The sequence below is a fragment of the Neofelis nebulosa genome, chromosome 2 (assembly GCF_028018385.1).
Source record: "Neofelis nebulosa isolate mNeoNeb1 chromosome 2, mNeoNeb1.pri, whole genome shotgun sequence".
Classification (NCBI taxonomy): Eukaryota; Metazoa; Chordata; class Mammalia; order Carnivora; family Felidae; genus Neofelis; species Neofelis nebulosa.
The window spans coordinates 73073764-73098785 of record NC_080783.1 but is presented as its reverse complement, the minus strand read 5'-3'; the positions used below and the strand labels follow the sequence as shown (position 1 = coordinate 73098785).

Here is a 25022-nt window from a genome sequence, read left to right as displayed (position 1 = left end):
AACATTTATTTTAAATGAATAATTTAAAAATGTTTTCTATATTCAGAAATTCAAAAATTATATGAAATTGAATCTACATATGATTTTGTATCTCAACGTTTCCATTATTCTTCATAAATGATACTCCAAAGTATTATTGAACATCTCATGAGCAATTTACTCGTTTTTTCCTTTACACTGAATTGTGTAATTAACTAGGATCCTACATTTTACTGGCAGCTAATGTCAATTTGTGGTTTACCAGCAATATGTTCAAGTTTTAATGAAATGTATTCTCAAGTCTCATTCCTGCTTCAATTTTATATCGGAGTTTATCTTTATTTTTGTTTTGTTGCTCCCATTTTGTTTGATTTTACATACTTGTAGGCTGACTTATTTAGGGGATAAAGAGTATGTAAGTAAAAGAAGAAAACCAGTCCACCAAAAGTCAATTCACTGAGTAATCTATTTGCCAAGTCACTGATTTTGTTTTTGTTTTTTTTAAGTTTTTATATCACCAAGACTTTGCTGCAGCAATTTCAGCATGGATTTGCAGTGCTGGGCCACTAAAAGTCAATTTCCCATGTTAATATTGGAGATGCCTAATACTTCTCCAATGTTCAATGTTATATAAGTGAATGGATAAATTTTACTCTTATTTTTCTGGATTGGGACCTATTTCTCTATTCCAGTCTTTGACTCTGGTAGTAAAACAGCTGAGGTGAAGATTTTAAAGCTGGAGCAAGATATTTGATCTGTCAATTTTAGGTTTGTTAGTCATTCAGTGAATTGATCATTTACCAAATTGATTTCAGGCTAGTTTTCAGTAAATTTAACCACAGTTCAAGTAAACAAAACTGATGTTTTCACTACTTTTTCTTTGTAAGTGTACTTTCAGAATACTTTACTTCCCAATAATTAGTTTATAAAAAAGCTTTTAGAATGTGATACCTAAAAGGGAATTGATCTTAAAGAACTATGGTATATATACTGCACATCACAGGTGAGGATACTAAGGCCTAGAAAAGTAGGTTTCAGTTTTTCAAAGCAACATAGGATGCTGAATTATCTGACAGGAGTCTAAGAAAAAATCTTAAGAGCACAGGCAAAGTGAGGCATCAAATATTTTTGACAGGACTTCCTATTTTAAGAAAACACTAAAGCTAGTATCATGAGAAAAATCAAAGTTCTGTTGAATTTCCTTATGCTTATTTCATAATTTAGCATTATGTCTATATTTGGCTACTTTATGGTGCCAGAAGCAGGTAGTGAGAACTTTATGTACCATGAACTTTACAGCATTAGGGATTCTTAATCCACTGTAATCATATAGTTTATTAATATCATATACTAAATAGCATTTCAAAGATGTGAAAGAGTAAGATTATCTCCTGGGAGATGGGTATCACCTATTAAAAACCAGTGAGAAAGATGTGGTTTGATACAATTGTTCCACAAGGCTGGCCCTGCTTTCCAGTTACTCACAGTAGATTACCCTCTAAGAGTCACGACCTTCAAATACTTCCTTAACTCCACACTTGGATTCATACGGTTGGCCTCCTAGTATAGGCCCTTGCCTAGCCATCAGAAATCCTACCTGGTAGATTAGTGACATAAATTTTCAGTATTTTATATTTCTGGTACTGATCTTTCATGTTCTCAGTGTCCATATAGCCCCACAGCTATGTTGCATTAGGTGTGACAGTTAACAGCAGAGTTGAATTAGAACCCTGGTTGCTGACTCCCAATCTTTTGTTCTTTACTTATATGAAATAATTACCAGCATTATAATCTTTGCCAGAGACTGTATGTTGTCTGCTTTATTGTGAAGTGTCCCTAAATTCCTTACTAATAAAACCCTGATTTTAACTTGATAGCATTGTACTTAGTGTTTTACCTCTTTAAGCCAGTAATTGTAACTTTTATTTCTTTTGTACTTTTTAGTTTCTCTACAAACACTTGCTTTGTTTTGTTTTTTCAAAGCCAGGCCTTCAAGTTCACTTCTGTAGTGAAATGTGTTCACCGTTTTCTTTATGGTAAATGCCTTTAAGGAAAATTTACCTTGGGGAAAAATGCCTGGCACATTAAGTATTTGCCACAAATATTTATTGATTAAATGACTAAGAAAAATGGTTCTTTTCAGTAAGAACAATAAATATCTTTCTTTTCTCATGGTCTTATGCCATTAAAATATATATATATATATCTTTTAAAAATATATACATCTCAAATAGAAAAGCAATATTTTCTAAATCACTTTTAACTCGTTCCTTCTGTGCATCGTTCTTTTTCTTTCTTTTTTTTTCTTTTTTACAGCCTGAATACAGTAAACATTCATTAGTCTATGCATGTGAACATACTGGTTGAAAAATAATTTTATCATTATACTTATGCTTAAATGTTTTCTTCTCTGCAGTTCACAACAATACTTTTCAAAGTAGATTATCATATATTTCAAATAATCTATGTCATTAATAATTTATTGTGAAGCCTTCATATATTCCTAATAAAATATGAATACTCTTTTACCTAAATATAATATTTAGGTAAATAAAAATCTTATTTTATATTTACCAATGTATGCCTAGCTCATCCTTACTTTTTATTATCCTGACACCCAAAACCAAAATAAAATGAAAACAATGACAAACGTTAGGTTCAATAAGTTCTTCATAATGTGATGAAGCAGAAATCTATAAAAAATTTATTTACCTTATACTCTTTTCAAAAGGGTTTCACTGGCTAACATAGAAGGTAGCCAGCTAGTAAACCATGGCCTTATAATATTGTTCATTTTGTTCCATGAAGCCTATTATCCCTAAAATCACAGTTTTTATAGAAGCCTGTAGGAAGTGTTTGACATGTTAAGTATCAATAGATACTGACAAGTAGCTGATTCTATAAATATTTACCACATTTATAGACTGAAATAAATAACACTGATAATGAATAGAGTCTTTTCTCACCATCTCTTGTGTCAACTCTGAATTAAAGGCTTTTCTTTACTTTAAAAAAATATTTTTTTAACATTTATTTATTTTTAAGAGAGAGAGACAGAGTGCAAGTGGGGGAGGAGCAGAGAGAGAAAGGGAGACACAGAATCCAAAGTAGGCTCCAGGCTCTGAGATGTCAGCATAGAGCCCAACATGGGGCTCAAACTCACAGTGAGATCATGACCTGAGCTGAAGTCGGATGCTTAACTGACTGAGCCACCCAGGCACCCTGCTTTCTTATTTTTGAAAGTAATCATTAGATTGTCCTTTAATGATGAATTTACTTAAACTTCAATAAATGTAAGTTCTCATACCTCTCATCCCACTGTATTATATCCAAAGTTAGTCAATATTTTCAGATGCTTGCTGTTAATAAATATATGCATACTCTCTCTTAAGTTCAGAAATAATCTTGAGTTGAAAAATAACTGCTACAAAAAAACCATGGTTCTCTATTGCAGACGCGAATTATCTTCTAGTAGAAACTCCATTAATTTCATTTGTAAAAAAAATATAGAGCTTTGCATTACCACTGTTGAAATTTTTGAAATGCCTTGAGCAAAATAACAACTTACAGAACTAATATTGAATACTTTTGATAAGTTAAGAGGAAAAGGAAAAATATGATGGAGAAAGTTTATTTTTCCAATGCAAATGTTTAGGAAAGGGACTAAGAATAGCAATGAATCTGCAAATATTAAACACCCAAAATAGATAAATGGGGCTTGGAAAACTGTAGCAGTAATATCTGAAATCATTATGTACAACTTCCATGCCTTTGGAAAACTGAATGCTTAGCTTTATTAGAAGGGATTGAAGTATTTATTTTTTTAAATTTATTTATTTATTTTGAGAGAGAGAGAGAGAGCATGAGCATGGAAAGAGCAGAGAAAGAAAAAGGAAAGAAAAAAGAAAGAGAAAGAGAGAGAGAGAGAGAGAGAGAGAGAGAATCCCAAACAGGGTTCACACTAACAGCACAGAGCCTGACGTGGGGTTCGAACTCACAAACCACGGGATCATGACTTGAGCCAAAACCAAAAGTCGGACACTTAACTGACTGAGTCACCCAGGCGCACCATATGTATTTATTTAATTGAAAGTTGCTTTTCACGTTGTATGTAATACAAGCAAATTTAGAAAATGTGAAACTTGTAAGAAGTAAAAAGAAAAAAAATGATCCATTAGTATCACCAATCATTACATCTATCATTAAAATTTTGACAAATTTCTTCTCAGTCTTTCCAATATGCAGTTTTGTTTTTCAGTATATATACAGTCATCATTCCCTTTCTAGAATTTGTATAAAGGCAGACATATTGTAAACACATACAGATCATCTCTGCATAGCAACAGTGGCTTGGACAAACTATATTTTACATCTTCTACAAAGTTTAGGCATATCAAATTATTACAGATCATAGTTTCTCTAACAAAAATCTATAATCTTTGTTCATTTTCATAGAAAATTTTACATAATTATATACATTTCTAATTACCTATATCTTATACATTTTGATCATATATGGAAATGTATACGGTTCTACAACTGTATGTACTATATGTATCTCTAATTAATTAACTAAACTTTTTTGGGTTACTTACCTTTAATTTTTGTTCTCTGAAAGTATCTTAAAACAAATCCAACTTCCTAATTTTTTTAAACTGACAGAAGTGCTCTCAAAATTGCTAATATTTTCCCTGAGCAATCTACTGAAATGTTGGCAGCTTAACATATTCTAGATTTAGTAATTCATCATATTTCCTTGATGAATTGATCTCTCAACAAAATAATATGCATTTGGAAAACACTGATTATGCTTAATAAAAAGTGAATGGATGTCAAAGAACATTTTACTCTGCTTAATGAGGCTTTATAGATTAAGTCTAATTATCACTGATACAAAACTAAAAATCCTTTATGTATTGAACAGTAATTAGCTTTTCTCTCAGAACAAAAATCTATTTAACTTAAAAACATAAGGATATCTTTGGCAGAAATAAGACAAGTAAAGATTTGATAACATGAGCCAAAAGATTAAAGAATGATTCGAATTTTTAAATAAATTATTGTCTTCTAACATTTTTTTGTGACAAGAAACTGATCCAGCATATATGGAAGTGGGTAAAATAACTCCAAAATTCTGAAAATCTGTTTGGTGGCAGATTTAGTTTAAGTTAAACATTTTTTTAAGTTTAAAAAATAAAAAGAGAAAAATTCTAGACTATATTTCAGGAAAGAAGCTAAGCCTCAAATAAATCTATTTTGGCATTTTAGAATTACCAGGAAAGAAACAAGTGGACTTGGACATAACTTGTCCCTTAAAAAGTCATGGACAATAATAAAAAATAGGTAATGGGTTGAATGTAAAAGAACACTGTTAGAAACCCTGAGTTCTAGTTATGTCTCTGCCTGGTTGAGACTGTATGATCCTGGAAAATTCCCCTAATCTTTGAGCTCTCAAAATAAATCTCCTGCAGAATTAGGAAGGCCTTTCTTATTTCTCTAACTATAAAATTAGAGGGTAAGATATGATGGAAAAACTGCCCACTCACACTAGAAAATATTTATTGCCAGAAAAAAATTTCTTTCTGTGCATTATAATGGGCCAAAAGGGAGAAAGATTGAATCAAGAAAGAAAATATCAACTGCAGTTGGCTGAGCAATTTAACCTTTTGAAACATTTTCATGCATATGATCTCATTTAACCTCACCATAATCCTAGGAGGCAGAAGTAAAATTATTATTGCCTTTATTTTGCGGACAAAGAAATTGAGGAAAAGGGGGCATTATTCTGATGTTGTTTGAAATCACAGAACTATTTCATGGGTGAACAAGAATGGTCTCCTCACTCCTTAACTAGGACCTCTTTCAATGGAGCCGATAAAGTTAAAGCAAACAGTTAACCATATGCAGCTGAATCCAAGTAAGAAACAAAAGCAAAACAATAAAGGAAACATATAGGAAATGAAGTCTCTACAGTGGGTTCTTTGTGCTGATTGGTAAGGCTGTATACTTAACTCATAAGCAAAAAGGGAGTTATGGTGATATTTTCAGAAATGTATATAATTAACTAAAAAATTAAATTTCTGTAAAAAGCAGAAATTTTACATTCCTAATATTAAGGAACCTCCCTCCCTCCCTCTGCCCACCCTCCCCCCCACCGTAAAAATGGATCATGTAGCATGGCATAATCAGATGGACAAGATCTTTCAAAAAAACTAAGGCATATTTTTATTCCCTTCTGGACTGACTTCCAACAGCATGTTTTTCCTATTCAAATTAATTTACCTTTCAGTCAGTTTACCTTTCAGGGAACTAATGTTTTCCTATATTTCATGTGAACACGCAGATACTTTTATACCTGTATAAATTATAAAACTGTTGACAAAATTAATAAACAGGAAAAAGTTTACTTAAAAAATTTGAAAAAGAAATCTGTTATGTCAAAGCTCCTTGTTACTGGAATATAGTGGATTGAAGCCTTGGTGTGTGTTAACCACAAAGTTATATGTATAGCTGTATGAATTAACTAACAAAAGGCAATGCTCCAGAGTGTAGTGAAATTTACTTCATTTAGGTTATGGTACTACGTTTTGTTTTAAAGACTGTACTTTTTAAAAAGTGGATACCTGCGGTCCATCTCTGGCTTCATAGAAGTCACCCACTCTTATTTTTGCACTGAAGCTGAAATTGTCCCTTGAGATATCCATTATTCCATTTCTGCTGAGATACTGAAAAAATCACATATTTTTCCACTTCAGGTTTTAATAATTACAACCCAGCTTTGATGTATAGCTTTCTTCAGGACACTAATGTTTTGCATATTCTAGCAAGGGGCTATGGGTTTAGAGAAGATCACTTTAGGTTAAGTACATTAGTCTCATACAAGAGAATATTTTCTGAGAAAGGAGAGCACTTTTTCTTTCCCATAAACATGCGTAATAGGCACCAAATGTATGTTATTTGGTGAAAAGTATGTACCTTTATTACTTCAGGGTATTGCCTAAGTTTCTTTCCACATGGAGCATAATACGCTACTTCTCCTTGAAGGCGCCCTCCAAAGTTTCTTATTCTTGTCTCTCTTTGCCAGCTACACATAACAGAAATGAGGGTTATAACATATTTAATTTTAAGAAAGCTTTTTTTAAAAAAAATTAAGAACACATGCTTTTTAGACAGCAGGAAAAATACAAATAAAAGAAATATAAGTCCCTAATCATACGACTCAGATACATTTATCATTATTTTGATTAACTAAGTAATTCAATGAAAAATTAATCAGACCCAATTAACAAATATTAAACTCCATTAAATTTCTTAGAAATCGTTAACTGGTATTACTTTGGGTTTTCAGACCAATTCAGTAATGTGTCAATGTGTACTGATGTTTTACACCTGAAAAGCTTTAAGTGAAAAGAGTAAAGTGAACTTGGCTCTCTGCTCCTCGGGGATCATGTACTTCTAATGTAAACAGTCTCAGTTCCACCTAAACCATTTTAGCCAAACTCTGGGCAAGTCCCCCCAGTTTTGCCATAGTGGCTTTTACTGTCCTTTAACCCCATCTTCACAAAAACCTCTTATACTCTTAACTGTGTCCCAGCCCTTTGCCAATGACTCTCTCTTGCTTGCTTCTTTTTCAGTCCTAGTCCCACCTGACTGTGTGATTCCATTCCAGATGCGCCATACCTAAACACTGCAGTTCGGCTGAATTTCAGTTTTCTAATATATTAACTTCTTTGCCCTTTGCTCTGGCTCTTCTGCTCTAATGAATACCATGCAGTCTATTCAGTTCTTTTACTAACAGCAGAGAGTGAGAAATCAAACATGCACACATATGTGGAGGAAAGGCAACGAGAGAAATCCTACTTTGCATACCCATATTCCAAAGGAATACGCAGCTCGCGCTCATCTGTTACTCTTCGCCTTTTGGAAGTGCCTTCAAGAAAATTCAGCCAGTTAACATAACAGATTAGCTTGTACAGATGATAATTTTTTGATAGTTTTGAAAATTTTCTTTAAATAATATATCTTAATGACTTGAATCATTTAATGTCTTTCTGCAACTTGTAGGTTATTTTTAGATGATTTTCAATAAAACACTGTATCAAATAGAGGCCTTTTTTCCTTCTTTGGTCTGCATGACAGAATAACTGGTCTTTCTAAAGAAAATACAATGGAAGACAAAAATACGTAGCTTTCCTCTCATTTTGTATTTAAAGAAATAGCTAAAGAAGGAGGAGGAAAATAGAAGACAGAGGTTTCAGAAAACCAGATACAGTTGTTTTCTTTGAGAATATGACTTTTTTAAGATGCTGAAAAATTTCAACAGCTGGCTCATACACTTAAAAATACTATACATCTATGTTCGTATAAATCCATAGTCAAAACTACTACCAGGTCTTTAAACCTAAGGGACAAATAGGATTATGATTACATGTAAAATTCTTTATAGACAATGACTAAGTTTCACAAATGCAAATACGCGCCTCTTAAATTAGCAGACTATCATACTGGACTGTGGCAAATGAAAGCAAAACCAGACATTTGTAAGAAAAGAGTGAAATAAATAAAACAACATGATATTTTACTATATATCTCTATATTTCCTTAGCTACCAAAATAGAAATAAAAAGTCCTTTTGGAATTCATGTAAAAACTTTTAATGAAGACCTCTGGAAGTTTATAAAAGGTCAAATAGAAAAAAAAAAGATGTGGCATGTTAATGAAATAATAATGCTACTCACTAATACAAATGATATTTGGCTATATGTTGGACAGATATGCAATTGTATATTAAGTAACCAAGTGAGCTCATTTTTATAAAGTACAAAAAAAGTCCAACTATCCATCAAATTCTAAATTCTAGAAGCATAAATTGAATACCAAAGCAGGAAAGTATTCAAAATCAAGAACTGTCATCAATCGTGTTCTTAAATTGGAAACACAGGAAAAAAATGGTAATGGGTCATATCCTTTGAAAATACACATGGACCTTTCTTAGCCAACCTCAAATCTAGCTGTCACGCTTGAGTCCAATGAGATCATCCCCAGAAAACTGTATAAATAAGAGTTCTTTCTATGGTTTGACTTCTACTTTACAATAATAAAAATAAAGTATAGGTACCAGAGTGTGGACTTGAAGTAAGTGTGGAAGAAGGTGTGCCAAGAAAAGCAGGTGACTGGGATTCAGAACATAAGGCAGCAGGAGCAGAGCCTGGGGCTTTTGCTATGTGGAGGTTACGAGGTGTTGGGTGAGCAGTGAGACTGATGGAAGGGCTTTTGACAGAGGAAGTTGTTTTATTCAGTTTCATTGACGTTTTCTCTCCTTCAGTATCACTATCTGATTCATCTTGGTCTTTATCATCATCATCATCTTCTTCTGATCCTTCTGTATCTGATTCTGAATTACTATCTGATTCTGGGAAGTAAAAGAAGCATTCGTATATTATAACTAGATAATCACCAACATTTGCAGTTTGTATCTAAATGGGATAGTTTAGGAATCAGAATCTGTGATTGAACTCAACTGAGCAACTTTCCTAAAGACTTAATGTAAAAATTACTATCTAACAATCTATTTGAGTACAATGTATGCAGACTACAAATCCTCAAAATTCATTAAAAGTATCAGCTTTACTCAACTCTTTAATCATAAAACAGTTCTTCTCACATGGCACTATTCACATGATGAGTTCTGCTTAGTGGCTTCAAAATCACTTTTAATTTAATATAGAAACTAAGGTATAGAGGGAATAGAATTGATTATTTAAATTAATAGATTCCAATAGCTTTAGAAGTATACTAGGTTCAGTATGAGGAAGAGAAGTCTGGAACTACCATCATTCTTTCATCTGGACTTTGAGGTAAAAGAAAACCATTTTCTTAGAGATTCTTGACTTTTCAGGCTGCAGTTATTCTATTTAGGTGCACGATTTCATCAGGCTTCACCAAAGACCAGGTTACAGATATAATTATGTGTGATCACTTAATGGTTTAATAATTTAAGTTTGTTCTAGCAATGTAGTTCTATAAAAGTATCTCTTCCTATAGATATGTATAATCTACTCCTGGATTAAACTTGATAAACGCAGGCCTGATGCTTGGAATGTATCTTAAAGGTTCCCAGAATAACAGCTTTTGTGGAATCTGCCTATGTTGAAATTTGTTATAAAAACTGTCTTCGAAAGTTATTAATAGTGGTAGTCATATTCTATCATGTAAAGTTGTGTTTATGGGAATCCCAGGAAAAAATATTATCAGGAAAAGCTGTTCTTACACTGAGCGACTTTAGATACTTTAAGTTGTATGACTGACTATATTTTCCTATTTATATTGGTAGCTAAAAAATTTACCATTGGACTTGTGGAGGGTCAGTAATAAGTCCAAATATTTTTTATAATATGTATTTCATTTTTGTATTTAAGATTTAAACTATCTTATATTTTATGCTTCCAATCTTCTGTGGAACAAGGAGGAGAGTTAAGGAGAAGAAAAACAGAAAGAAGTTTTAAAAAATACTAGAAAGCGAATTAAAAAATAAAATCAAGGAGTACTCTACTTGTTATTATACAAATTCTGTGTTGCTAATGGACAATCATAGGGATTTAGGTTTTTAGCACTTTCTAAATGACTGTGACTACAATTGTACCTCAGTGAAAATACCTGCTGCAACACTTAAACAGGTAGCAGAAGAGATGAAAAAGAAAAGACAAATGAGTGGTCATGAATTAAATGAAAATTAAGCCAAGTTTGTGATTTCTTAATTCCTGCATCATTTATATTCATTTAAAGTTATTTGTTTAATGTTAAATGAATAACAAAGCTGAGAATTTAACTAGGATTTCCAATTTCAGTTCCTCCTATATTTTACCAGCTCATTACAGAAAGGCACATAGCTGTGGGAAACACAGTGAATGACAATGATTATAAGTCTGTGAACTAAGATCCTCCTTAAAATGTTTTGGTTCAGATAGCATTTACAGAAATACTTCAAATTTAAAAATAAAAAATAACCTGATTGGCTGTCATCAGATTCATCATCTTCATCATCTTCCTCATCTTCTTCCTCATCATCTTCTTCTTCATCCTCATTTGAATCTTCAGAATCTTTACTACTGGGAATGTCTGAATCTGTTCCCCTGAACTGTTCCACTAAAGATTTTGCAGGGTGGGGGTGATGCTGTGTTTTCACTGGGTTTACATTATTGCTAACTGCTCTTTCCTTCCCTTGACTATGCAGTATGGGAGAGGCGGAGGGCGTTACAGCTGTCTGACTGCCAGGGGTTCTTCTCCCACCTGTACTCAAATTTACAGGTGAGGAAAAAGGGGTGCTGCTTGGAGTAGCAATGTTTTCATTAATCTTACTCTGCATTTTAGTTTTGGTAGTAAGTGCTAGAGGAGCTTCTTGAATGACACTTTGAATAACTCCATTTGGTTGGTGATTACCTAAAAGTGCATTTGTCAAGAATGGATTAGGGTGGTTGTTTTCTGACGCCTGTTTTGGATGTGCTGGTGAACTAGAGGTTGCTTTCGGATTTGACAAAGCTGCAATAACCTTCTTCAAGCTCTTGGATGATTCTGGTTTCTTTAACTGTGCTGGGAATGTCTGTTTATATTGTTCCTGTGAAAACAAAAGTTAAAAAACAAAACAACAATGTACCATAAAAACAAAGATTACTTGTATTTGCCTTCCATATCTGACAACGGCTACTCATATACAAATTTAAATCATGATATACAAGTGCTTAAAATTAGTGGCAGTGATGACTAGTTGGTTGCTGAAACTTGGCTAGACATAATATATATTTAAAATTCAGTTAGTCTTTGTCCCTTCAAAATATAGGTTTCCCCTCTCTCATTATTATGGTCCCCTGTGTCTCAATAATCTAAATTTGAAATGCTGAAAACATCTTTTACTTTTCTTTCTTCCAAGTCAGCCATATTCCTATGTCTTTTGGACTCTTTCATCAGAATATTGCTCATACATAAGCCATACCATCATTTCTTCCCACACAACTCCCAACATATGCTATATCCTCATGTCATTTTTATCTTAAACTATTTTAGCACCTTGGTCAAAAGCTTTAGTGTCTCCTCTGTCACTGACAACTTTGTAAGGCCTAAATACTTAATTTTGAGTCTCAAGTTACTTTTCAAATTATAACTTTCTAGTCAAACTGTACTATTTGCCATGCCCTGTTCATGTCATACTTCCACCACCTCTGCATTTTGCTATAATCCTTTTCTCTGTGTGAAACGTCCTCCTCTTCTAAATCGCAAGCTGACAAAATCTTGCTCATCCTTCAAAATCCAGCCCAAAATGCTTTCCATGTTTGTTCCAGCCAGAAGCACTCATGACTTCTATCCTTTGAACCCCATTACCTCTTATTTGTTACCGGATACTACCTGCAGTATGCATGATATGAAGCTGCTGGGATTGCTGGCTCAACACTGTGTGGAGTCTACCTTGGAGTCCCTTTAGCACATTAACATTAGAAAGAGTATAATAAAACAGTTTAGAAAAAGTACACTTTACCTGGAAAAAAACGATTTGTAAACCATTAAGCTATAAAATTTACATCTGTAAATAAGAAATAAAAACTTATTTGGCTCTCAGAATCTTTATAAGAATAAAACCACATGAACTTTATTAAATTTGTATAATTAAAATAGTACTTAAGTAGAGGGGCGCCTGGGTGGCTCAGTCGGTTAAACGTCCGACTTCGGCTCAGGTCATGATTTCACGGTTCGTGGATTCGAGCCCCGTGTCGGGCTCTGTGCTGACAGCTCAGAGCCTGGAGCCTGCCTCAGATTCTTTGTCTCCCTCTCTCTCTGCTCCTCCCCCACTCATGATCTGTCTCTCTCTCAAAAATTAAATAAACATTTAAAAAAAATTAAAAAACTTAAGTAGAATGATTAAAGTATTTTAAGTCTAGTGTTGAATTTCAGAAGGTCAAAGTCTGTAATGAAAATGGTTGCCTTAGAATTAAAATCGGTAGCACTGTCAGCATTGAACCTGGGCTCTGAACATTCTAGCCAGCAAAAATTTGTGGTGGGCATTTCAGAGTATAAATGCAGATGGAATGCAATATAGAATAATGTGTTAAATCTTTTACAGCAGCAGTGCTAGTAAGCAGTATGCAATTCCTACATAAACTTCTTTATCTTATTTAATATCCTCACTGTATTAGTTTAGAAAATTAAGTTAATTCTTTGTAAACAAAGACTGTCACATAATATTCATACCTAAGGCGATGCTTCACAAAAAGAACATGCTTAATTAGCATTTATTCAGTGATTAAATATGGGAAGTTATACTAAATTGCATTTACCTTTTAAAAATAACTTCATGGCAAAATTCTTATATAAAATACATTATGTAAAAATACATTAATATACTTAATTTTACTAATAGTTTCAATATAAAAACATTGTATACTATATACAAGTATTTAATATGTACTGAGATTTCAGCTGAAAAATTTAGTATGTTTTCATTTCTTAGAACAAAATTATGTCATATAATCATTTTGCACTCTTTTTTTATAGGTAGTAAATTTTCCTTCTAAACATAGGATCAAAACAGTCATGAAAACAAAACCTTGTCCTTTAGTTTTATATTTTAATTTTCTGAAATTCATTTTGACTTAATTCTAAAGAATCACTTTCCATATATTGACACCTGAAGGTTTTCAAAAAAACCCCAAAGATCACTGTATTTCACCCTAAGACTTGTATCAGTTACTCTTTTAAAGCAAACATGTTGTCCTTTTTGATACTAGAGGTGGTACATAAAAAGGGAAGGGGGGGGAATTGAGAACTGCACAACAGCAAATGTTTTGCTGCTTTAAGACAGCCACTTAGATGACGAGAGTATGGGAAGGCAGGTTTGAAGCTCTGTGCTTCCTCCAAGATTTTGCTCTCCCAGCCCTTACCTGAGTCTGCAGTCCACAAAAAAATAAATAAATAAATAAATAAATAAATAAATAAATAAATAAAAATTAAAATAAAAAAAAATCTAAGCAAAACTTGATAAAGAATATTCACTACTGGTATCTATATCCAATTAATGTATATTGATTTGAATTAAATGTCTATATTATAAGGGTATAGAAAGAGCCAATGATTAAATAATACTAAAAAAAAAATCATAGACTAGTAGGGGAGGCAGATACATGGCAGGTAACATGAAATAATTGAGACTATCATAGGAATAAACCAAAATTCTGTATGTTAGACTGTCATATAAAGAAAGAGAGCTGATGTAAGAAAAATATTTATAAAATACCCTTTAACTCAATGCTAGGTACCAAGAAAAAGTACACAAAGTCATTTAGAGTTGAGTCTAATATGAATGTCCATTCACATAAAATATTTCCCATGAACTACAATTATCAGTTCAGAAACACTACATTGTTTCATCTTAATCATGGGCTTGGTTTAAGAATGACCTTAAGAATGACCTTGGTTTAAAATCCTTCTGATCTTTAATTGTTATGCAATGTTAGTGAGGGATTTAATCTCTCTAAGCTTTAGTTTCTTTACCTCACACAATTTTGTAAGCATCACATAAGATCATATGTGTAGGAAGTCTGCTTGGCCACATTTATTAAGCAAGTGTTTAATAAGTGACTTTCTAACAGGCAGTCATATAAAATTCTTTAAATAAGAAACATTTAAGAAACTTTGAAAATTAAGAAACCTTTCAAAATACAAATAACTCCTAATATGCTCTATAATTTATCTTAAAGTAGGATACACATTAATTAAAAATTAAAATAACCCAAACAGTGTAAATTTTAGTTTGCTTAATTTACTCATAGGCAATAATGTGATGCCAGAAATAATACCTCCTTCTGATTGAGCATCACAAATTATCATATGCATGATATTATACCATTGGTCATTCTGTTTAGATCAGTGGTTTTCAAATCTGGCTATACATTTGAAAGCTTTTGATATGTGCAATACCTTGGTCTCAACAGACTAAGAGATTCTGATTTAATTGTTCTAAGGTATTATTCCTTTTTTTAAAGTTTTCCAAGTAATTCTAATGTATCCTTAGGCTTGAGAACTATGCATTTAGATTCTCAACAAAGCCTGATTTGTTCACGTAATTTTACTTTGACCCTGTTCTTAAATTCTTCTCAGTGCAGTAAGAGTTAATGGACAAGGACATTGTAACTTTTTTGAGAAAGGCAGCTATCACAGAGGTTAAGAACAAGGATTCTAGTACTACTGCTTAGATCTGAATTTTAACTCTGTCACTAACTAGCAGTGTGATCCTGGGAGAGTTATTTTTTATGAATCTCAATTTGATTATCTGTAAATGGGCATTATAATATTAGTAGCATTTACAGATGTTAGTGTCCAATGAGTAAATGCATATTCAGCACTTAAAACAACAGCTGGCAAACAGCAAGAGCTTTACAAGTTATCTAATGGGATTAAGAGGTCTAATGATAATTTTTGTAATCAAAAGACAGGATACTTTGTTCAAACATAATATTTTGTCTCTACTCTGGATTGGTTCTAGAATAAAAGGCACTGGTCATTTAATTACTAGAATTCTACTAGACATATGAATGTAGACTATGTAGAAATATAAAATCAATAGCAAGAAAATAAAGATGAAAAAATTCTCTGATTATTGGTTCTGGTATTTGTATAAATAAAAATTACTCAAAATATTTTATATTTCATATAGTTGAGTCTAATGTGAATGTCCATTCACATGAAATATTTCCCATGAACTACCATTATCATTTCAGAAACACCAAATTATTTCATCTTAATCATGGGATTTGATACAAGAATGATCTTGGTTTAAAATCCTTCTGCTCTTTACTTGTTATTTAGAACAAGTAAAGACTCAGTCAGGTGAGTGTCCGACTTCGGCTCAGGTCATGATCTCACAGTTCCTGAGTTTGAGCCCTGCATCATGCTCTCTGCAGTCAGTGCAGAGCCTGCTTGAGATCTTCCGTCCTCCTCTCTCTTTGCCCCTCCCCACTTGGGCAGTCAACCGTTCTCTCTCTCTCTCTCTCAAAAATAAATAAACATTAAAATAAATGATTCTTCATAAAATCATTCATTCTCTCTCTCTCTTAAAAATAAATAACATTAAAATAAGTGATTCTTCATAAAGGATTTTTATGTTTGTGGTTGATAAGGTATAGGGCTACAGAGGTAAATGACTCAAGTCCATTTCTTTAAAGAAGAATATATTGATATTAGAAAAAAAGGACATTGATCTTAAAGAAAAGTAATTTGGAGTATATCTTATTCAAATGTATTTCTCCCCTTTCTGCTAAATCATTAAACCTCAGGAAAAATGACACGATTGTGTGCCAAAAATACATTAAGCAGATGTATATGTAAATATAAAATCAGAGAAATCTGATGTGCATATGCTATTCCTGGTAACTAATAAAGTATGAAAATAAGAGTAGAATTTCATTTAAACTAGCATATTGTAAGACTATGTAAAAGCTCTTTTTCTAATAATAAAATTATTTTATAAATAATTTTTAACTCACCCGTTTGGATCGCATTTCACTGGTCAAAGGACTAGATTCTTCAGAGGTATTTTTATTCCCTGCTTTAAGTACATCAGGAGAAGAAGGAACTATGAGTTTCATGTAAGTTTCCTTTTTGGCTTGATTTACCAAAGATAAAGGTTTCACATTGGACACCAATCCCGTAGACTGTATTACACTTGTGTGTTTGTTCACAGATTCCTCCTTTGCCTGAGAGCTTTGGAAAATATATGGAAGCTGCTGTGACAAAACCTGAGGCTGCTTCTGCTGGGATTGGAATGATGGGTGAGTCTGGGACTCAGACACAAGAGGTAATGGCTGCTGTATTCTTTTTTCCTGGGCTTTTTCAGTTGCTTTCTGTCCATCTGCTTTTGGGTCTGAAATACCATGTAATAGCACCTGTAAATAAAAATAAAAAAGCAACTTCTCAATATCTATTAAAACAAAGAACATCAAGCAGTTGAAGAAAAAGGGTACTTTAAAAAGTTTTTTGGGGCGCCTGGGTGGCTCAGTCGGTTGAGCGTCCAACTTCGGCTCAGGTCATGATCTCTTGGCTTGTGAGTTCGGGCCCCGCCTCAGGCTCTGTGCTGACAGCTCAGAGCCTGGAACCTCTTCAGATTCTGTGTCTTTCTCTCTCTGTCTCTGCCCCTCCCCCACTCACACTCTGTCTCTCTCTGTCTCTCAAAAATAAATAAACATTAAAAAAAAAATTAAAAAGTTTTTCTAGTGACTTTAGATAGATATATAAAGCTCACTAAAAAAATACACCAAATGTCCCTTTAAAAATGTTTCTCGGGGCGCCTGGGTGGCGCAGTCGGTTGGGCGTCCGACTTCAGCCAGGTCACGATCTCGCGGTCCGTGAGTTCGAGCCCCGCGTCAGGCTCTGGGCTGATGGCTCGGAGCCTGGAGCCTGTTTCCGATTCTGTATCTCCCTCTCTCTCTGCCCCTCCCCCGTTCATGCTCTGTCTCTCTGTCCCAAAAATAAATAAAAAAAAAAAACGTTGAAAAAAAAAATTTTTTTTTAAAAAAAAATAAAAATGTTTCTCCATCTCCTATTCTTTCTTGTGCAAATATAAGAACTAACAGCAATGATTAACTTGAAACTTTAGGGACTCTAACAGTCAAGATAAAGCAGTTAATTCCTAAATATGCATAATGTGTGGATACTGCCAATGAAACTGTTTATACCTGGTTGTTACTTTTATGCTGTGCTTCGCTCTCTGAATCAGAATCATCATCTTCACTTTCTTCAATACTTTGATCTTCTTCTTCTTCATCTTCCTCTAGATCATCTGAATCACTACTACTAATGCCTTCACTTGAGGTGTCTGATGATGTACCCGAATCACTATCACTGTTGCTAGAACTTTCCATAGCTTTCTTCCTTGGTTTCTGGATAAAGACAAATTTTTAGCAAGACTTCATTTTTGGAAAAAATTCAAAGTTCAGTAAGAGGTATGATTTTTAATTTTCAAGTGGTATTTCAATTTCAAAATATCACTTTAGAAAAAAGGAAAAAGTCACATGATGTAAGGGCAATTATTCAATAAATGAATCCAAGTAACTTATCTGATAGGAATTCTCCAATAAAAAATACAGGCTCTGCATGTACGGGATATTAGAAACATCTAGCATATATATAGATCTATTCATATGACGGCCATGCTTCAAAATGTATGACAGATTAAAAAGAGAAATTTACAAAATAATAATTCCAATTATTGTAAGGGTTACAGACACTGAAGTTTCTATTTAGCTTTAGTCTTCTTTTTTATGCAGATGGTGAGTCAGTAGCCAAATATTTACATATAACATGCCAAACATACCCTTCCAGGTGCTGGACAACAATGATGTTTAAGACAGAGCTCTTGCCTTCAAGAAACTTACATTCTAGTGCTGGCGGTGGTAGAATAAATAAAGGACTAATATAAAAGCAAAAAAATTCCATATAGTAGTAAGTACTGTAGAGAAAATAAAATAGGTAGCAAAAGACTTAGGGGGCTGCTCTAGCAAGGAATTTAATTTTTGTATTTCACTTCACAAAAGATAGAAAATATGATAAAGACATTAATTTCTGGAACCTTTAAGGCTCTACAGGAAGAAGAAAATCCAAAATTGATACAAAGTGACATTAGGTCACATTAAAAAAGTTTTGTGTTTAAAGGACAGACAATGGTAGTGCATAAAAAGGAGGGAAAATCATGACATGAATTATAACTAAACAAGTATATAACAATGGAAAAGTTAAAAGTCTGCCAACAGGAAGACTGAAAAGAAGAAATATTAACAAGGTACAGGAATAGATTGAGTATAATTCAAAGTTACATAGGAACATTTTAGTAGGATTTGCTGATAGATAAAATAAAGAAAAAATATAGAAAAATCAGCAATAAATTACAAAAGTAATGAATTACAAAAGTTATGGTCTTAACGGAAATATACTCTGTCATGACTAATGAGTCTGGGGAATGAAAGACAATAATACACTTCCACAAAAAGAAGCCAGGTTGAAGTGATAGTTATAGACTGCAAATTAGGACTCTTTCCTTTTTGCTTTCTGAAATTTAAGTTAAATAAAATAAAATGCATTTGAGTGAAGAGAGTCACTCCTGTTGAGATATTCTGCATGCAATGATACTCTGTATTAACTGCTCCAAATTAGCAACCATAATGCTTCCTCTGGAAATACAATAAGCCAAATACTGGCTACCATTATTCCTTGAACTATCTCTTTCCCTCAGAGTAAAGCAAGAGTGATGAGAAATAATGTGGGTAACACGGAATGAAAAAGACCAAAGTAGAGATTAAAGGGACACAATAGTAATATAGAAAAATTAAGTCTACCATTTATTTGGCAGAGAAACAGCTTCTTCATTGTAACCAAAATCTATTAGGGGTTTCTAAGCATGTATAGCAAGATTATGAAAATCATGGAGTCTAAACAGAAGTTATCACTTTGCGTTTTACTAGAGGCTAAGAAAGGAAAGGAAAAAGTGAGATACAGTAATTTACCAGAGAAAAATAAACTCCTATTCCAATACCCAAGTAATCTGTATAGTTTTTAATTTAAAGGTGGCACAAGAAAGGGAGTCTACATGCCTCAAGAGTGGGTCTAGAGGTGTGGGTTCTAAAGTTTTAATGTGCAAAATATTTACTTGCTGAACTTGCAACAACCAGCAGATTCCGGAGTCCCAATTCCAAACAGGACACAGGGATCTACATTAACAAGCACTTTAATGTGATTCTGGTGCAGGTGGTCTTTGCAGACCATACACTGACAGTATACAAAGAGTCTGTGCCTCTATAATGAAACAAATTTAGTCCCCATATTAAAAAAATATATAGAAGTTAATAGACAAGTCGAGGTATTAGAGGAAAAGAAAAAATAAGTTTCAGTACTATCAATTTCATCTCCTTAATCTCTATTACGTGTGTGTGTGTGTGTGTGTGTGTCTTTTGTAGTCACACACAATTAAGTACACAATTAAGTAGTAAGTCTCTTTCCTGTCACTTAAACATTTTAAAAACGAATCTTCTTAGGTTATCAAAAAGTGATCAAAAAAGAGCTTATTAACCACCATTCACACCCTATTCCAAGCTAGGAAAGCTTTTAAGAATCCTCTCCTTGAACTTTCATTTCATTGTATACTTCTTTCTTTCAATAACAAAACAAATTCAAGGCTATTATGTACCAGACATAGTTGCTCTAGTCTCTGGGGATACAAGGGTATGACAGCAACTCTGCCCTAGTGGTAACAGGGAGAACAGAATCAACAAACAATATAATTAGGTGTTTTTAGTGATATATACCACAACTAAAATAGGATTCTTGGATTGATTGTGTGTGCTGGGGGTGAGGATGGGCATAAAGATTTAGATGCAGTTATCAGGTAAGACCGTTTTGAGCTGAGACCTAAATGGAGAGTGAGAGACACTCACATGAAGATAAAAGTAGAGCCTTTCAACACAGGGGAAAGACCAAAGGCAACAGCCATGAAATAAGTTTGATATGTTCAAAGACCTGGAAAGGTCAGCTATCAGTTATAGCACAGGGAGCCAGAGAGAGAAAGAGCCACAGGAAACAAGGTTGAATGGACTGGCAGGGGTCAGATCATATGGGGTCTTATAAGACTTGACAAGGATTTTAGTCTGAGGGGGATAGGAAACACTGGAAGGAGTGATAACATAAAATTATTTTAAAACCACAAAAACTCACTTATGTTTTTAAGAAGACTGTCTGCATGTAAAAAGTAGCTTGTTACTGACTTGTAATAGCAGGAGTGGAACTTATTTAAACTTGAATTGTTTTATTTTTCCCCCCCAACAGGCTATATATGTATTTTAGTCTGTAACTTATATTGTTTAATTTGAAATATCTACATTTATTCTAAATAATCACACATTCTATATGAGGGAATTGGACTTAATGATTGTCAATGAACACTACTGACATAGCAACCCCCAGAAGGAATTATTGAAATTAGCTGAAGAACATTTTTTCAAACTACACATGAAAAAGGTTACCGAAGCAATGTTTAAAAAGCTTTTAAAAAGGAAAAACACTGGGCAAAAAAAATATATAAAATTTTCTTCCTTAGTTCCAATGTCCTTCATTCCCATTTTACTTGACAACCTACTACCACAAATTCATGCCAGACAATGACTTACCCAGAGGAAGAAGCGCTCTTTTTCTGAAATTTTAAGTTCTAGTATCCCTCACTTTGATAACCAACCTCTCTCTAGTGTCATTTCAACATAGATGCCTATAGACACCACCATGGTACCTCAGAATCCAACACTTTATATCATTAAAAAAGTGCCCCTGTAAGTTTTTACTACTTGCTACAGGAAATATTTTTTACTTTAATAGCACCGATTTTGCTTAGAAATGTCAATGTAGATTCCTTACTAAAGCTAAGGACAGAATCTATTTCATACGTATGCTGCTAAAGTCTTGCTCAATGCCTTGTATACCGTGGAAGCACTGGAGAGTACAGATGTTATTAGATTTTAGCATTATTTCTAAGAGGTACATTCCATCCCCAAACAGCAGAAAACACATTCTTTTAAGTACATGTGGAACATTCTCCAGGATAGATCATGTTAGCCCACAAAAGAAGCCTCTATAAATTCCAAAAGACTAAAATCATATCATGCATCTTTTCCAACCACAACGTATGAAACTAGAAACCAAACACAAGAAAAAATTGGAAAGCACACAACTACATGAAGTCTAAATAACACACTACAAAACAATGAATAGATCAACTAAGAAATCAGAGGGGAAATCAAAAAATATATGGAGGCAAATGAAAATACAACAGTCCCAAATCTTTGGGATGCAGCAAAAGCTGTTCAAGAAGGAAGTTTATAGCAATACAGGTATACCTAAAGGAACAAGAAAATCTCAAATAAACAATCTAAACTTGCAACCAAAAGTAAACAGAAAAAGAACAAAGCTCAAAGCCAGTAAAAGAACAAAAATAATAAAGATTGGAGCAGAAATAAATGAGAGAGATTGGAGCAGAAATAAATGAAAGAGACTAAAAGAACCAGGAGCTGGTTCTTTGAAAAAATAAAAAAAAATTGATAAACCTTTAAGCCAGACTCATCAAGAAATTAAGACAGGACTCAAATAAATAAAATCAGAAATGAAAGATGAGAAATAATAACTGGTATCACAGAAATACAACGGATTATAAAAGAATACTCTATAAAATTACATGCCGACAAACTGGACAACCCAGAAGAAATGGATAAATTCCCAGAAACATATAATCTTACAAAACTAAATCAAGAATAAATAGAAAATTTGAAGAGATCAATTACTAGTCATGAAACTGAATCAATAATCAAAAGCTCCCAACGAACGCCAGATGGCTTCACAGGTGAATTCTACCAAACTCTTAAAGAAGAGATACTTACTTTTTGCAAACTCTTCCAATAAATAGAAGAGGAAGGAAAGCTTCCAAGTTCATTCTATGAGACCAACATTATCCTGATACCGAAACCAGATAAAGACATTACAAAAAGGAAAAAAAAAAAAAAAAAAGAAAGCTACAGGCCAATATCTCTGATGAACATTACAAAAATCCTCAACAAAATACTAGCAAACTGAATCCAAAAAAAGTCACTCACCACAATCAAGTGGGATTTACTCCAGAAATGCAAGGTGGTTCAATATTCACAAATCAATGTGATACATCATATTAATAAGAGAAAAGATAGAAAACATTTGATCATCTCAGTAGACCCATAATAGTATTTGACAAAGTACAACATTCATTCATGATAAACTATCAACAAAGTAAGTTTACAGGGAACATATCCCAACATAATAAAGGCCATATATGAAAACCCCACAGCTAACATCATATTTAATCATGAAAAACTGAGAGCTTTTCCTCTAAGATTAGGACCAAGACAAGGATATCCATCCTTACCACTTTTATAATGGAAGTCCTGGTACATAGTACTAGAAGTCCTGGCCACAGCAATTACCGAAGGGGGGAAAATACATAAAAGGCATCCAAATTGGTAAAACTTCTTCCTTATTTGCAGTTGACATGATACTATATATAGAAAATCCTAAAGACTCTACCAACAAACTACTAGAACAGATTAATGAACTCAGTAAAGTTGCAAGATACAAAATTAATCTACAGAAATCTGTTGTGTTTCTATACACTAACAATGAAGTAGCAGGAAGAAAAATTAAGAAAACAATTCCACTTACAATTGCACCAAAATAATAAAATACCTAAAAATAAACCAAGGAGGTGAAAGACCTGTATATGGAAACTACAAAACATTGATGAAAGAAACTGAAAAGGACACAAGCAAATACAAATATATTCCATGCTCATGGACTGGAAGAACCGATATTATCAAAATGTCCATATTACCTAAAGCTGTCTACAGATTTAATGCAATCTCTATCGAAATATCAACAACATTTTTCACAGAATTAGAAGAAATACTACTAAATTTGTATGGAACCACAGGAGATTCTGAATAGCCAAACTAATCTTCAAAAAGAAGAACAAAGCTGGAGTATCACAATCCCAGATTTCAAGATGTACTACAAAGCTGTAGTAAACAAAACAGTGTGGTACTCGGGCACCCGGATGACTCCATCAATTAAGTATCTGACTTGATTTTGGCTCAGGTCATGATCTCATGGCTGTGAGGCCTTATATTGGGCTCCCTGCTGGGCATGAAGCCTGCTTAACATTCTCTCTCTCCCTCTTCCTCTGCCCCTCCTTGCTCATGCTCTCACTCTCTCTAAAAAACAAAATGAAACAAAACAAAACAACACAACAACAAAAACTAAACAGAACCGGAGTGCTACAGGCAAAAAATAGACACATAGCCCAACAGAATAGAATAAAAAGCCTGAAATAAACATACTTTTCTGGTCAATTGATCTACAACAAAGGAGGCAAGAAAATACAATGGGTAAGAGATAATCTCTTCAACAAATGGTGCTGGGAAAATAGGACACTTACAAGCAAAAGAATAAAACAAGACCACTTTCTTGTACCATGCACAAAAATAAACTCAAAATAAAGATCTAAATATGAGACATGAAACCATAAAACTTCTAGAAGAAAACACAGGCAGTAGTTTCTTAGACATCAGCCATAGAAACATTTTTCTATCTGTGTCTCCTCAGGTAAGGGAAACAAAAGCAAAATTAAACTACTAGGACTTTATCAAGTAAAAAGATTTTGTAACAGTGAAAGAAACCATCAACAAAACAAAAAAGGCAACCTGCTGAATGGGAGAAGATAGTTACTCATGGTACATCTGACAAGGGGTTCATAGCCAAAATATATAAAAAACTTAATACAACTCAATGCTAAAAAAAACCCAAATAATTTGATTTAAAAATGGGTAGGGGACCTGAATAGACATTTCTCCAAAGAAGACATACAGACGGCCAACAGACAGATTAAAAGGTACTCAACATCACTCATCACTCATCAGAGAAATGCAAATCAAATCCACAACAAATTATCACCTTACACTAGTCAAAATGGCTAAAATCAAAAATAAAAGAAATAAGATGTGCTGGCAAGGCCATATAGAAAAAAACCTCATGCATTATTGGTGGGAATATAAATTGGTACAGCCACTCTGGAAAACAGCATGGAGATTCATCAAAAAGTTAAAATACAATTACTATATGATTCAGTAAGTGCACTACTGGGTATTATCCAAAGAAAATGAAAGTGCTAATTCAACAAGGTATATGCACCCCTATGTTTATTCAGCATTATTTACAATAGCCAAGATATGGAAGCAACTCAAGTGTTCATCAATATATGAATGGATAAGAAGATGTGATGTATATATTACAGTAGATATTATTCAGCCATAAAAAAGAATGAGATTTTGCTACTTGCCACAACATGGATAGAGCTAGAGAGTATCATGCTAAGTGAAATCAGTCAGAAAAAGACAAATATCATATGATTTCAGTCATATATGGAATTTAAGAAACAAAACAAA

At 33.3% G+C, this 25022-nt stretch overlaps 1 protein-coding gene across 20 annotated transcripts in view; it reads right to left on the bottom strand.

The window, feature by feature from the left end:
* The window catches only part of BAZ2B (bromodomain adjacent to zinc finger domain 2B), a 321736-nt gene that overhangs the window by 81271 nt on the left and 215443 nt on the right, over positions 1–25022 (bottom strand). For 12 of the 20 annotated variants that reach the window (XM_058694256.1, XM_058694274.1, XM_058694265.1 and 9 more), the window contains 7 exons: positions 17697–17900; positions 16509–16907; positions 10987–11593; positions 9098–9391; positions 7849–7909; positions 6955–7063; positions 6603–6704 (listed from right to left, as the gene is read on the bottom strand). In XM_058694256.1, coding sequence (XP_058550239.1) covers positions 6603–6704; positions 6955–7063; positions 7849–7909; positions 9098–9391; positions 10987–11593; positions 16509–16907; positions 17697–17900 — 1776 coding nt within the window. The remainder of the gene's footprint in view (positions 1–6602; positions 6705–6954; positions 7064–7848; positions 7910–9097; positions 9392–10986; positions 11594–16508; positions 16908–17696; positions 17901–25022) is intronic. The other 8 variants (XM_058694302.1, XM_058694318.1, XM_058694356.1 and 5 more) reach the window with 4 other exon arrangements.